This window comes from Microcaecilia unicolor, chromosome 3, assembly GCF_901765095.1.
Source record: "Microcaecilia unicolor chromosome 3, aMicUni1.1, whole genome shotgun sequence".
Classification (NCBI taxonomy): Eukaryota; Metazoa; Chordata; class Amphibia; order Gymnophiona; family Siphonopidae; genus Microcaecilia; species Microcaecilia unicolor.
Window position 1 is genome coordinate 339,331,647 of NC_044033.1, and position 14,714 is coordinate 339,346,360.

The 14,714-nt window shown below is 44.3% G+C and overlaps 1 protein-coding gene across 1 annotated transcript in view; it reads left to right on the forward strand.

Moving 5' to 3' along the window:
* The first annotated feature begins 12,241 nt into the window (after positions 1-12,241).
* Positions 12,242-14,714, forward strand: part of HBS1L (HBS1 like translational GTPase) — a 328,487-nt gene continuing 326,014 nt past the window's right edge. The window contains 1 exon segment of the mRNA XM_030198451.1: positions 12,242-12,396. Coding sequence (XP_030054311.1) covers positions 12,354-12,396 — 43 coding nt within the window. The 5' untranslated portion in view covers positions 12,242-12,353.

Below are 14,714 nucleotides of genomic sequence, written 5' to 3' on the forward strand. Positions count from 1 at the left end.
AACCCACTGTACCCACATGTAGGTGCCCTCCTTAACCCCTTAGGGCTATGGTAGTGGTGTACAGTTGTGGGGAGTGGGATTTGGGGGGCTCAGCACCCAAGGTAAGGGAGCTATGCACCTGGGAGCAATTTGTGAAGTCCACTGCAGTGCCCCCTAGGGTGCCCGGTTGATGTCCTGGCATGTCAGAGGGTCCAGTGCACTACAAATTCTGGCTCCTCCCACGACCAAAGGGCTTGGATTTGGTCGATTTTGAGATGGGCGGTTTCAATTATGGCTGAAAACCAGGGACGACCATCTCTAAGGTCAACCTAAATGTTGAGATTTGGGCGTCCCCAACTGTATTATCGAAACGATAAGCCCATCTTGTTTCGATAATACGGGTTTCCCCGCCCCTTCTCATGAAAACTTGGGCGCCCCGTTCGATTATGCCCCTCCACTTGTAGAAAAGTCCATAGGAGGACCAGGCTTTCGCAAAGCATGTTAGGTGAAACTTATGCAAACTTTACTTATAAGAGGGATTGAAAGACGGCTCTGTAAAACGTTCATATTAGGCACCTCAACTTGAAGGTGGGAAAGAGAAAGGAAGTGGTGTGCTGGTTAAATTTTAACAACAGGCTCTCTCCCTGGTCCACCTCTGCAACCCCCCCCCCCCAAATTGTAGAGCTGGCTATACCCAGGGAGAGAGCCGGGGGGTGGGGGTTATGCATTATTCTCTCCGGGAATTTTTTTTTTTTTAAATGCTCACAGGTTCCCATCTAATTCATGTCTAATGTGGGATAAAATGCCATCAAACATATAAATGGCAAGTGACCGACTCACTTGCAAATGCGCAGTAGAGACTTCCCTCTCTGTCCCGCCCCCGCGTCAAGATGTGATGACGGAAGAGAGGGAAACTGCGCGGAAGGGGAGGGAGGGACCCGCCGAGGTCGCTACCGCTCCTCCCCCAGGTCGCCACTACCGCTCCCCCCCCCCCCCCGAGGTCGCCGCTACCGCCCCCCCCCCCGGAGTCGCCGCCGCCCCCCCTCCACCCGGGCCGGGCCCTCTCTTCTCCACTGAACTTACGTCGCCGAAACCGAATCAGGCAGATCAGCTCCCATCGGCCTTCCTTCCCTGCCTGTGTCCCGCCCTCGCCGACGTTACGTCACACGAGGGTGGGACACAGGCAGGGAAGGAAGGCCGAAGGGAGCTGATCTGCCTGCTGCGGTTTCTGCACTGTAAGTTCAATAGCGAAGAGAGGGCCTGGCCCGGGTGGAAGGGGGGCGGCGGCGGCGACTCCGGGGGGGGGGGGGGGAGGGAAGGGAGGGCAGGAAGGTCTCAGAAGGAGGGGGCCTAGCAGCTGGCTGGGGGGAAGGGAATGAGGGGGCCTTGGAGCTGGGAGGGAGGAGAAGGGGCCTTGGAAATGGGAGGAAGTGCGGGGGGCCTTGGAGCTGGGAGGGGAGTGAGCCTTGGAGCTGGGAGGGAGGGACAGAGGGCCTTGGAGCTGGGAGGGATGGACAGAAGGGGGCCTTCGAGCTGGCTGGGAGGGAGGGAGGGACGAGGGGGGCCCTTGCAGCTCGGATGGAATGGGGCCTTGGAACTGGGAGGGAGGGCAGGGGCCCTTGGAGCTGGGAGGGGGGCCCTTACAGCTGGGAGGGAATGGGGCCTTAAAACTGGGAGGGAGGGCAGGGGGCCTTGGAGCTGACAGGGAAGGAGGGAGGGCAGGGGGCCTTGCAGCTGCGAGGGGAGGGGGGCCTTGCAAAAAAAAAAAACAACATACCAATACTCGCCCGTTTTAATGGGCTTAACGGCTAGTAAATAAGTAAATAAATAGAAACTCTGAACGTTGAGAACCTGATTCCCATAACATGATGTCTGTTTTAGAAGCCCATTACGAGGAGAAAAAAAATCTCTGCACCAATAACAGGGTTAAATGTAATAAATAAGTAACTAAATAAATAAATAAATAAATAGATAGAAACTCTGAATGTTGAGCACCTGATCCTTATAATATGACATCTATTTTAATGGCCCTTTACCAGGAGAAAAAAGATCTCTGCACAAATATAATACATGCTAGGGTGTCCCTATAACCAGCCCCTCTAAATGACACACTGAATATGATTTATAACAAATTACTACTCTATGAAAAGTTATTCCATTACTATACTTCTCTGACCTCTGTGTACATCTGTATGCTGCCAAAGCTGGCATGTTTGAAAATATAAGTGAGATTGAATTAAAATGCTACCAACAATAAAGAATGACAACATGGATGCAGCACCTGATTCTTATAACATAATATCTGTTTTAGTGGCCCTTTACCAAGAGAAAAAAAATCTCTGCACAAATATAACACATGCAAGAGGGTGTCCCTATAACCAGCCCCTCCAAATGATACACCGAGTACGATTTATAAGAAATTACTACTACCTCTATGTACATCCCCTATGCTGCACAAGCTGGCATGTTTGAAAATATAAGTGAGATTAAATTAAAATGCTACCAACAATAAAGAACGACAACGTAGATGCAGCAGCTCATAAGTTTGCTTGATTTTGTTTTGGTTTTAACGGCGAAGACAGCTGCGCGGGAAGGGGAAAGAGACTAACCTAAGTAGCTTCACCTTTTTTTGTTTTTACTTCATGCTGTCTCCGTCCTCATCCAAACCCAGAATCATCTGCCTCTCGCTCCTCTGCGAGTCCTACCTCTCTCAGCTTCCATTCCCTCTTTGGCTATTCTTCAAACCTTACTCTTCCAGCAGCTCTAGTGGTAACACGCTGCCTGGTCGGCAGAGAAAAGGCTCCGGGTTTGTCAGGCAGTGGTGAGGGGAGGATGATGAACCTAAGGGACGACATGATAAGGTAGGAAGCTGAGGTATGCTGGGGGTTCACGGGCGGGTGGGGGCTGGGAGAGGAGGGAGAGAGGAGGAGAAAAAAACCCCAGATGGTTGTGTTCTCGCTGCCTGACTCCATCAACACCCGGCTTGCAAAAATCAGTAAAATTTAACAACCGGCTCGTGTGAGCCGGCTCCAGCACACCACTGCACATAGGACACAACTCAAGTGGGGAACCTGTGTGGTTTCTCTTTAGACCAATGCTAGCTATATACATCTTACCAGACTTTGTTGCAATGCTGTGGTCCAGCTACAGTGTGCCAGCCAGATCAGTTAGAGCCATACTGGAAGAAAGTAAAGAAATGGGATATTAATTTGAAAGTTTGCTCCTAGTCTAGGTCAAATATACCAGTTAACACAATTAACTAGTATGACCTCTCTCTAGTGAGTGAACTGGCTGTATTTCTAAACACAGTGAAAAAACGTGTATGGAAGGAGACTATTGATATGTGAATGCCTGCCTGCTCCTAGGATCAGTTAAATACACCAGCATCCAGTATGAACTGCCAGAAAAGATCTGGACTGTAAGACATGTCTAGTTTCTGAAAATTTCAGCTTTCATATTCAAAAGATAATAGGTAAAAATGGTCAAACCAACTTTAAGCACGTAACCTGCATGCGAGTAGGCAACCATCTTCCAGCATGAGCTATTTCATCTCTAGTCACCAAAATCAAGAGAAAGAAAAGGAAGGAAGGAAGGAAGGAAGGAAGGAAGGAAGGAAGGAAGGAAGGAAGGAACATCTACAGCTCTCTTCATTAGTGCTGATTCAATACTACAGCATAAGTTAACAGGAGGTAGCAGAGATGGACTGACAGAGATCTGGGCCCTCGGGCAATAAGGGTCATGGGCACCTAACCACCTATTAAAAGTGATTAAATTAGATGGAGGCTAGGGCCCTCCCTATTGCTGTGGGCCCTCTGACACTGCCCTACTGTCCCAATGGTCTGTCCACTCTTGGGAGGCAGGCTGAGCAAGGCCATTTATCTTCCAAGAGGGTAATGGCAAAGTAATATGGGGAAAGACAGTCCATTACCAATGGGCCCTATAGAAGAAGCGTGCTCTAATAAATGTTGAAAAGGTATGAAAATTTCAGTGAGCAAAGGAGAGAGCAGTCTACAGTACATTAACAAAAGATGCTGTACATCAAGCTATTAAGAGCTCACTGCTCTGGTTTGAGAAGCTGAATGCAAGGAACTGTAATCAAGATAAGCTGGCAAAGAATGCTGAACAAAAAGGAAGGAGATGAGCATCTGAAGACAACTAACCATTTTAAGTTCTGAAAGGCAAAAGAGCAGCAGAAATAAAATGAAATCTGATGTTTACAATAAGAGCATTAGATCCCCCCCCCCCCCCCTCCACACACACACACAATTTTCTCCATAACAATCCTTACATATTTAGGAATCATATGCTCCAACACTGGAGAAAATAATAGTTGCAGCTCTGGAAGTGCTGAGCACAGATATAAAGGAGAATCTCTGAAAGAAAAAAGTGAGTTGTAAACAAGTTTCACCTCTAAAAGGTCTGGGTGACAACTAGCCTGCCCTAGGGGAGATTGACCCTTTAAAGAAGAGAAGGAATGTAACACTTGGGCTTCCATGTCCTGGAGACTTAATGAGCACTGGTTGATCTGCTGTTCACGTATCTTTCAATACCCCCTAATAGCAAAAACTCTCCTGAAACTCAGACAGGGCCAGGGAACCATGATTCTCAAAGCCCCGTTTTGGCCGAGACAAATGTGGTTCCCTGTTCTGGAGTTTTCTATAAGAAGGTCCATAAAACTGGGGAATTCTCCAATGCTAATTATGCAGCTCAGAAACTTTACAAAACTGCTAAACTGGAGCAGCTTTCGGCATGGGCTCCATCAGTGATATTGCTCATGCTGTGAGGTCTTGTAGCTTGCTGTCCATGCAGAACACCTGCTACAAGTGACTTGTTTTAACCTACCTTTTTCTCTTATCAGTTTAGATTAGGATCTAATCCTGCTGTTAGTTTAATTGTATTAAAAACAGATAATCGGGGTGGTCACAAACTTTTATTCAGCACTATCTAAGATAGCGTCAGTCCAGGTCACCAAAACCCAACATATCACAAAAAGCTGATATATTTCTCGTAGGGATGAACAACGGCTCTCCCAAACCTGGCTGTTATGGACTTTTAATACAGGAACTTGTCCAAACTTCTTTTGACTCCTATGTTACTTACCTTGCTCACATTGTCTCACAATAGATTCCACAACTGAATTAGGCACTGTTTTTATGTTATATTTTCAATGTGCTAGTTATTAGTTTCATGGCGTGTTCTCTTATGTGTCATTTGAAAGGTCCAAGTTGCAACCATACCTTGGAATGAAATGAAACATGGAATGTGTGAAAAAAAAAACAGTAAAAAGACACATTGGGAGCAATTTTACAACTTGGTGCCTCAACTTATGCGCCTTGATGCTGCGTGTTGAGCATTAATTCTAGAACGGCATCTTGGCACCAAGATTCCATTACATGATACTAGTGAAAGTTGATATTGATATGTCTACATTTAGACACACCCATTTATACAAGGTCTATGGTAGTCATAAGTTGGCATTCCTAAGTGCACCATGCAGTGTGTGCAACCTATCACATAAGCTGTGTGTATAATTACAGGACACGCCCATGTCCCCCCCCCCCCCCCCAATGCTTCACCCATATGTATGCCCCCTTGCAGTTACTTGCTACACTGGCTCCCAATCAAAGAACAAACTGAATTCAAAATCTGCATTTTGGCTCACAAAATTATCTATGGTGAAGCCCCGGGAGACATGACAGACTTGATCGACCTACCAACTAGAAACACATCCGAATCAACGCGAACATACCTAAACCTGCACTACCTAAGCTACAAAGGACTCAAATACAAGTCAACTTACGCATCCAGTTTTTCCTATATAAGCACACAACTGTGGAATGCATTACCAAAAGCCTTGAAACCTATGTACGACCACCTACACTTCCGGAGAACACTAAAAACTTACCTGTTTAAAAAGCATACCCTACCAATCCAACATAAACGCCTAATCTTTTAAGAGATGCCCCAACATGCTTCATCTTGGATCTCACCACTCACATAAACTTCCTGCTTCAACAAGGTTCCTTCCTTACCAATCATGGTAATATTTTATTAACACCTATACCAAAAAATCCAAAGAAATCTTCAAACGACGTTACCAACTACCGTCCAATTGCCTCCATTCCTCTAATCACTAAACTAATGGAGAACAGAGTGACCTCACAACTAAATGAATATATTCAGAAATTTTCTATCCTTCATGAGTCACAATCAGGCTTCCGATCTGCCCACAGCACAGAAACGGTCCTCCTTACTCTAATAACTAAATTCAAACAGGAAATTGCAACTGGAAACAAAATCCTCCTTTTGCAATATGATTTGTCAAGTGCTTTTGACATGGTAGATCATAACATTCTTGCTAAACTTTTGGACAAACTTGGAATTGGAGGTAATATTATCAATTGGTTAAGAGACTTCATCACAACCATGTCTTATCAAGTTAAAGGAACCACAAATATATCATCCCCATGGTCGTTTATGTGCTTACTGGTATGTGATTTTCCAAAGGCCACCCCCCACTCCATGGGTTCTCCCATTCTGTCCTTCCATTTATGCTCAGACTCTATATATGTGGTCTGGTAAAATTGTAATTTCACATTAAACCTAGATGGGAATTTCTTTCTATGCGCTGACTTAAATAATACCATTTCTACATTTGTAGAATCCCTACAAAAATTTTATTTTGCATCCTGACCAAGAAGAACATCCCAGCCTTGAAAATATTGATAAAAAGGGACCTTGCTCTCTAAAAATTCCTGCAGTTGGCCATGTGCCAGTAAGGTACCATTCCATTCCTTACAAAAATTAAAACCAGCATCACCCAACTTAGTCTGCAAAGATGGAAAGTGCCATGTGGACCATAGCTGGTAATCCTTAAGAAGGCTGTTGGGTAGTACTACCTCTCAATTGGTAAACCCCCTTCACAGCTCACCAGGTTGTCAAAAGAGGAGTAATATATGCTTTAAGGGCACCTGATCCTTGCACACTATCTCACTCTACCATAATATCACCTTGATATTACTCACACCTTGTATTTGTTCACACCAGAATCGGTCAACGCCGATTACGGTACCATGTAAGCCACATTGAGCCTGCAAAGAGGTGGGAAAATGTGGGATATAAATGCAACAAATAAATAAAATAAACTAAAGAGAGAAAAAAGAAAGGAAAGAACTCCCCAAAAGGCAATTAATTCATAACATAGTAACATAGTAGATGACGGCAGAAAAAGACCTACACGGTCCATCTAGTCTGCCCAACAAGATAACTCATATGTGCTAATTTTGTGTATACCCTACTTTGATTTGTACCTGTGTTCTTCAGGGCACAGACCGTATAAGTCTGCCCAGCACTATCCCTGCCTCCCAACCACCAGTCCCGCTTCCCACCACCGGCTCTGGCACAGACCGTATAAGTCTGCCCAGCACTATCCCCGCCTCCCAACCACCAGCCCCGCCTCCTGATCTTGACTAAGCTCCTGAGGATCCATTCCTTCTGCACAGGATTCCTTTATGCTTATCCCAAGCATGTTTGAATTCTGTTACCGTTTTCATTTCCACCACCTCCCGCGGGAGAGCATTCCAAGCATCCACTACTCTCTCCATGAAAAAATACTTCCTAACATTTTTCTTGAGTCTGCCCCCCTTCAATCTCATTTCATGTCCTCTCGTTCTACCACAGGCTGGCAAATTTGTAACTCCTAGAATGGACTCATCAACTACCCTGAACCCATATACAGAATGGCCAGATTAGCCAGTTCTAGGAGAGAGATTTTTTTGGCCAATCCTGGTATCGAACTTAATCTAAAAGCACTGTGGTATTTGCAGTACCTAATTCTACTCATTGAAATCAATGCTGCAAGGCCCACTATGCATCATGATAGAACTGGACTACTTGGGAAACCTGCATATATAAATATTAAGTAGAGATTATAGTAACAGAACTGACAATTTACCCAGTTCCAGTTGCACAGCTCAACAAAGTTTCTTAGGATCTAGGAGCTACCCTTGGAATGACTGGAATTTTTATTTATGCACATTTATAAATGGCACATTTATAATGTGCTCAAGGTGATGCACAGCATCCCCTCTCCCGCCATGTTACACATATATCCAGTGCTCTCTCCCTCTGTCCCTCCAAAGCACCCAGGCACCCAGCTTTCACTCCCCACCGTGCAGCACATAGGCACCCAACGCTCAATCCCTACCCCTCCTCTTGGCAACACAGGCATCCAGCGATTACACCCTCCTCCCTCTCCTGCAGCAACACAGTCACCGAGCTTTCACTCCCTCCCCCTCCCTGCAGCAACACAGGCACCCAACTCTCATTCCCTCCTCCCTCTACGGCAACACATGCACCCAGCTCTCATACCCTCCACCTCCCCTGCAGCAACACAGGCACCCAACTCTCTTCCTCCCCACCCCCAGTGCTCATGGCAGGCAGGCAAGCAAGCATGCAGGCAGTTCCATTTTCCCCACAGAAATCCACCTCTCTCCCTCCCCCCCAGAACCATAGAGACAAGAAGAAAGAAAGGAGAGTGGCTGCATGTCAGTGGTTCAAATTTTGCATTTAGCACCAGGCAACAGAACAGTAGGCTGCTGACTGACACGCAGCTGCTCCCCTTTCTTTCTCCTTGCCTGGGCCTGGGCAGAGAGATATATGCCTTTATGTGCCTATGCACATTAGAGGGTTCACAGTGAAACGGGGAGACAGAGAGAACAGAAGGGAGAGCTGCTGCTGTTGGTGCTTCCTCTCTGCAGCTCCAACCCCTGACTTGTGCTGGTCTGGCAAAACCCAGGTGCCAGACCCATTTTTTTTCACTTGCCATGGTGACCTGGAGCCTGAGGCATGTCAAGGCCTGACTTTCAGTGTTAATCCACTTTAGAGGTAATACATAGAAATAAAACAAAAGAAAGAACAATAAGTTGATACCTTTTTTATTGGTCTAACATTTTTTGACAAGCTTTCAAAGGCAGAACCACCTTCTTCAGGTCAGGTACAAGCAAAATATGACTATTAAAATGTATAAATGGAACATGAAAAGCAGGGCCATCGCACAGGCCTCGTGCTCCCAGGGGTCCCGTGGCGGCCTTAGCATCTCCCTCCCGCTCCCTGCTTCAGCCATCATTGCTGTCTCCTTAATCTAACTGCCATGGTCTGCTCTGTCCTACTCCCTTTTGGCTCCCTGTAACGTTGCTTCTTCAATTTTCTGGGCCGTTAGCAGTGTGAGTGAGGTAAGCACAATGTCTTCGGTGGCCCGGAAGCTTTCTCTCTGCTACAATTTCCTGTCCTGCATAGACGGGACGCTGAAATAGAGGGAGAATTCCCGGGCCGCTGAAGGCAATACGCTTACCTCACTCACGCTGCCAGCGTCCTGGAAAATTGAAGAAGGCAGTGGTGCTGCGAACTGGAGCTAAGGGAATGGGTAGGAGAGCTGAAGATGGTTAGATTGAGACGGCCGCGGAAACACAAGTGATTGGGCTCCCTTTCCCTCTCTTCTGCGCACCCCTCATCCCATTACCCAAATAAAGCAAGCAAATCTATCAGCTGCTCTGTCCACCTTGTCGTTCTTTATTGCTGGTAGCATTTTTATTGGACCTCACTTATATTTTCAAAGATGCCGGCTTGTGTAGCATACGGATGTACACAGAGGAAGTACTGGTTTCATCTAATTAATTCTAAATCGTATTCATATCATTTGGAGGGGCTGGTTACAGAGACTTACTCTATTTTGATGTTTTCACCTAGTAAAGGGCCACCAAAACAGACAAGTGCGTAACAGACTTACTATTTATAAGTACAGTTTTAAAAAATCATTAATTAGGTTGAAACCTGGGAGCATTTTAACATCTTTTTTTTTCCTGTGTCCTACATCAAAAGAAAAAAATGGCACATGGGAACTTACTCCTTTTGTTTAGTGGCATGCAGTGGTATATTATGGTATATTATAAAAATGCATTTGCGTTTTTTTATTACTAATATTTCACAGAGAAGGTATTGAATACTGAGGGAAGGGTTTCCTTCATGCAGAACTGTCCAGAGTCAGTCTAAATGTGCCAACATTGTCCAATTCAGCACACTATTAGCCACCAAGTTCTTACAATGTTAATTATGTTCAGTGGAAAATAAATATGTTGGCTCAGACTGCATGCTATGTGAATATTTGGTCACTGTTTCATTATTGCTACCAAGTATTACATATTAAGGGCATTTGTTTTAATTAATTTATCCAGTCCTTACATGCACATGGTTTTGCTTTTTAAACCAAAAGGTTTCCTATGATAGCAATGTGCTTATTTGAATTAGTTTTTCTGTACAAGTTTTGCTTGATTTGTCTTTATTTGAAATAAAAAAATTTTTTAAACACATCTTCTCAACAAGGGGTGGGGCTAGGTTGGGGCGGGGCACCACCAAACTGGTCTGCACAGGGCCTCGCAATTGCCAAGACCAGCCCTGATGAAAAGCATTCTAATGGCCATTCTAGAGGGAAAAATAATTGGGGGGGGGGGGGGGAAGAGTGAAAAGTATGCCAATGACAGTATCATGTTTCACTTATACATTTGATATCCGTTGTTGAATCCTGACCTGAAAAAGGTGGTTCTGCTTTCAAATGCTTGTAGAAAAATGTATTATTTGTAGCCCCAGATTATATCCATTAATGTCAGACGTGCAGGTTCCATAATACACCAGCATAAGGTTGTCAGAAATGTAGCGGGTATTGGTGTAGTGCCGACCCCCCCCCCCCCAACTGCAGTAATCAGAACGGCTGGCGGGGATGCCCAAGCCTCATCAGAAGAGCTACATGGCCTGAACCTCCCCCCAACCCCCTTAAGTGGAAGTCGGTGACATTCTTGTGCGAGGAGTGCCAGTGTCAGGCTGTCAATGGCTGGAAAGCACGCCACTAACTTCTCCACACCGGGGGGGGGGGGGGGGGGGGGGGGGGGAACAATTTCAGGCTGCAGTGCTCTTCAGATGGTGGGGCTTGGGGGTATCCCCACCAGACCAAATATAACGGGTGGGGGGACAAGAGGGAGGAGAGAGCAGAGAGAAATGGGTGGCACCCAAGTCCACCCCGGGGCCTTCCCAAAAATGCGCTGCTGCTGCTCTATAATTCTAGGGGTAAGCTATCCACCTAAGTGGATGAACACAAAATCCCAAGAGGTAAAGATACAGATAAAAAAAAGTGGGAAGTGGACCAATGACTCCAGGACGCTGAGACTGTGGTGTATATAAAGGAGCAAACTTTATTGTAGACTCGACACAGTACTGTGTTTCGGCCACAGGCCTGCCTCAGGAGTCTGAAGAATTTTTAGAAAAATAACTTAAATTAAAATGTGTGACACATAACACATAAATCATACACAGTAATATATGAATAAAATGCATCACATGATTTATATAGTTATATATATAAGAAACTTACATCAAATATAAATATGGAACAAATATATCTAATATATGATAGTACAAGTCACTTGTGAACATCTTGTACTATCGTATATTAGATATATTTGTTCCATATTTATATTTGATGTAACTTTCTTATATATAACTATATAAATCATGTGTTTTGTAATTTTATAATTTTATATTTGATGCATTTTATTCATATATTACTGTGTATGATTTATGTGTTTTATAATTACATGTATGTTTGTCTATACAAATTTTAAGACTGTTTAGTCACATTCATGTCACACATTTTAATGTAACTGAGGCAGGCCTGTGGTGGTAGTACTGTGGAGTCTACAATAGTTTGCTCCTTTATATACCACCACAGTCTCAGCGTCCTGGAGTCATTTTGCTCTATAATTCTAGAACACGAGAAGTTGGCAGCTGCATAGCATGAGCAATGGACCATCACGGATGACGATTTGCCTCGATAAACATTCATGCTTAGGTGGTTGGCCATACACGTATCACAAAACAATAAAACCGCAATACCAAAACACCTTAGACTTTTTTTGGCAATTCATACGTTGAACAAGACATGCACATAGTTTTAAAAGGCTCATTCATAATATAATTCTCTGTATGCTGGGTTAAAAGCATTGGTGAATTCTGCTTGTTTACTTTGGGCAGGGAAATGGAACTAATGAGTCCTAATGCTAGTAAGGTACACGCGTCTCAACAGCTGACTTTCCGCCTTACCTGAGCGTCAATTGCTCGAGCGCATGCGTACTGCGAGAGGAAACACTGCATCTCGTTCGCTGAACTCCTGCGCAGGCGCACGAGTTGTTGGTGTGACTGGTGTGCGCCGAGCGGTGAGTGACGTGACGTGACTAGAGGCAGTTAGTGGTAGTAAGAAAGATGGCGGGTTCGTGGCTAGGCTCCAGGGCCTGAGAAACACGAGGGTCACTTCTGTTTTGGTGGCTATGGCTCGCCACAGGAACGTGCGTGGATACAACTACGACGAAGGTAAAGGGATTGAGAGTGAGGAATGGCCGGGGTCGGTAGAGGACGCTGGTCCCTAAGTGTGGTCTCCTTCGGCCTGTCTGCGTGACTTCTGTATAGGCAGCGAGTCTTCTGCCATACGGGCTCCTCCAGCGGATAGGGTGTGGGGGAGAGAGAGAGATAATGAACACTTAGATCATGCTTTCAGCTCTTTGGTGGGGGTTTTCCACGTGCTGTTGCAGCGCATTAGGTGTTTCCTGGTGCCTCCAAATGTTTGTTATTAGTATGCGAGAAAATGCATCCAGGCATCAGCCAGGATATGTGGGATATTTATTGCTGTCGCCTTTAAAAAAAAATACGAATTGCTGTCTTTAGTGTGATGTTCTGAGTATTAAGGGCCATCGATACTGATTGGGTGGTGTTGATAGCTTGATAAACTACGAAGTCGAAGTCTATGAAATGCTGAGTGCTGACTACTTCTAGTTCCACCCAGAGTGGGAGGTGCAAGAGACTTGCCTAAACTCTCCAAAAAGAAAACAATTAGTAAGCACGTGCGTGATGCGGCTTTTCTTGGCACCATAATCGCCATATAAAAATAATCTTTTAGACTAGTTTTTGTATACTATATGCATTGATTTGGGGTTAAAACTTTAAACTCTGCGCAGGAATTGGAATACAGTGATGTAACAGTTCTTCTGTGGTTGTCAGATGTAACTGATGACACAGAACTATCTGCTTTCACTATAGTTGATGACATCATAAAAGCTCCCAGCAGTTAACTGTCAGACAAAGCAGGCTGAAACATTAGTTCAGTTTTTGTATAGTATTTTGTCCAGGGTTCCTTATGTTAACACATTCACAGTATACTGAAATATTTTATGTGGTGAATGGGATAGGTATTATGAAATAGAATATTAGATCTGGATAAAGGAATGTGGTTTCTGTGTTGGACAAGTTGAATAAATGACTATAACAATTAGTAAACAAAAGAAAAAAAAAACCTTGAAAGAATGAAGAGGGGGAGCATCCTGGACACTTGAGAATGTAATCCAGAGGGTGTGACATAGAAAGAAGAGAGAGGTCAAAATGTAATTCTTGTTTAGTAGAGGGAGCAGAGAGCTTGAGAGGAATAAGAGCCATGCAGGAGAGGTTTAGGTCATGGACACACTTGGTAGCCAATGTAATAGATGTGGAAGGCTTAATGCACAGGTTAGCATGGGTTTTGCACAGTTTTCTGTGCTGCTATGGCTTCCTTATCCAGAAGGATTTTAGTGCACAAGAAAACTTGAGCATTGCATAGATATTTTGTGCACTGTTAACTTTTTTTTTTTTTTGTTACATTTGTACCCCGCACTTTCCCACTCATGGCAGGCTCAATGCGGCTTACATGGGGCAATGGAGGGTTAAGTGACTTGCCCAGAGTCACAAGGAGCTGCCTGTGCCTGAAGTGGAAATCGAACTCAGTTCCTCAGTTCCCCAGGACCAAAGTCCACCATCCTAACCACTAGGCCACTCTTCCACTCCAATCTGGTTACTGGAGCCATCAGCTATTTAATGTGGATGTTAAGAAAGGTGCATCCATTTCAAAGGCTTGACACCTGTTTTTCAAATACTGGGGATTTAGCATGTCTGAGGAAGAGTGAAAAGTTAGCTTGCTGTTTTTTGTAAGCTTCTGGTAGTTCTGCTGGCAAAAGAAAATCAAATTCAGGAGAGGAACCAAAACACACATTTAACTCTTAAGGGAGTTGTCCAAACACATTGTTCTTTGTAGGATTTTTTTGAACAATCATAAATCAATGTACAAATAACTTTAAAATGTTTTTATAAAACCAGATGTGCTCGTGTGCTCTCCACCACCCAAGCTGCAAAGGACTCAAATACAAATCAACCTATTCATCCAGCTTTTCCTATATAAGTACACAACTATGGAATGCATTACCAAGCACTGTGAAAACAACAAACAACCACCTAAATTTCCGGAAATTAGTAAAAACTTACCTGTTCGAAAAGGTATACCCTAACGATCCAACTTAAATGCCTTAACCCTGCAACACAACGAAACCAAAGCGCGTACTGGACATAACTTAACTCTTCCCCCTTACGATTCCCTAACGTATCTGCAACACATGAACCATATTGTACTACAACATCACTCTTTATTTGTTCATACCGATATTGGCGATTGCCTGTACGGTACTATATAAGCCACATTGAGCCTGCAAATAGGTGGGAAAATGTGGGATACAAATGTGACAAATAATAATAGTTGAAAGTGGACTATCACAGACCAAACTGGTCAATTGTTCATTCTATAATCATTTCAGACATGGTTTTAAATGTGA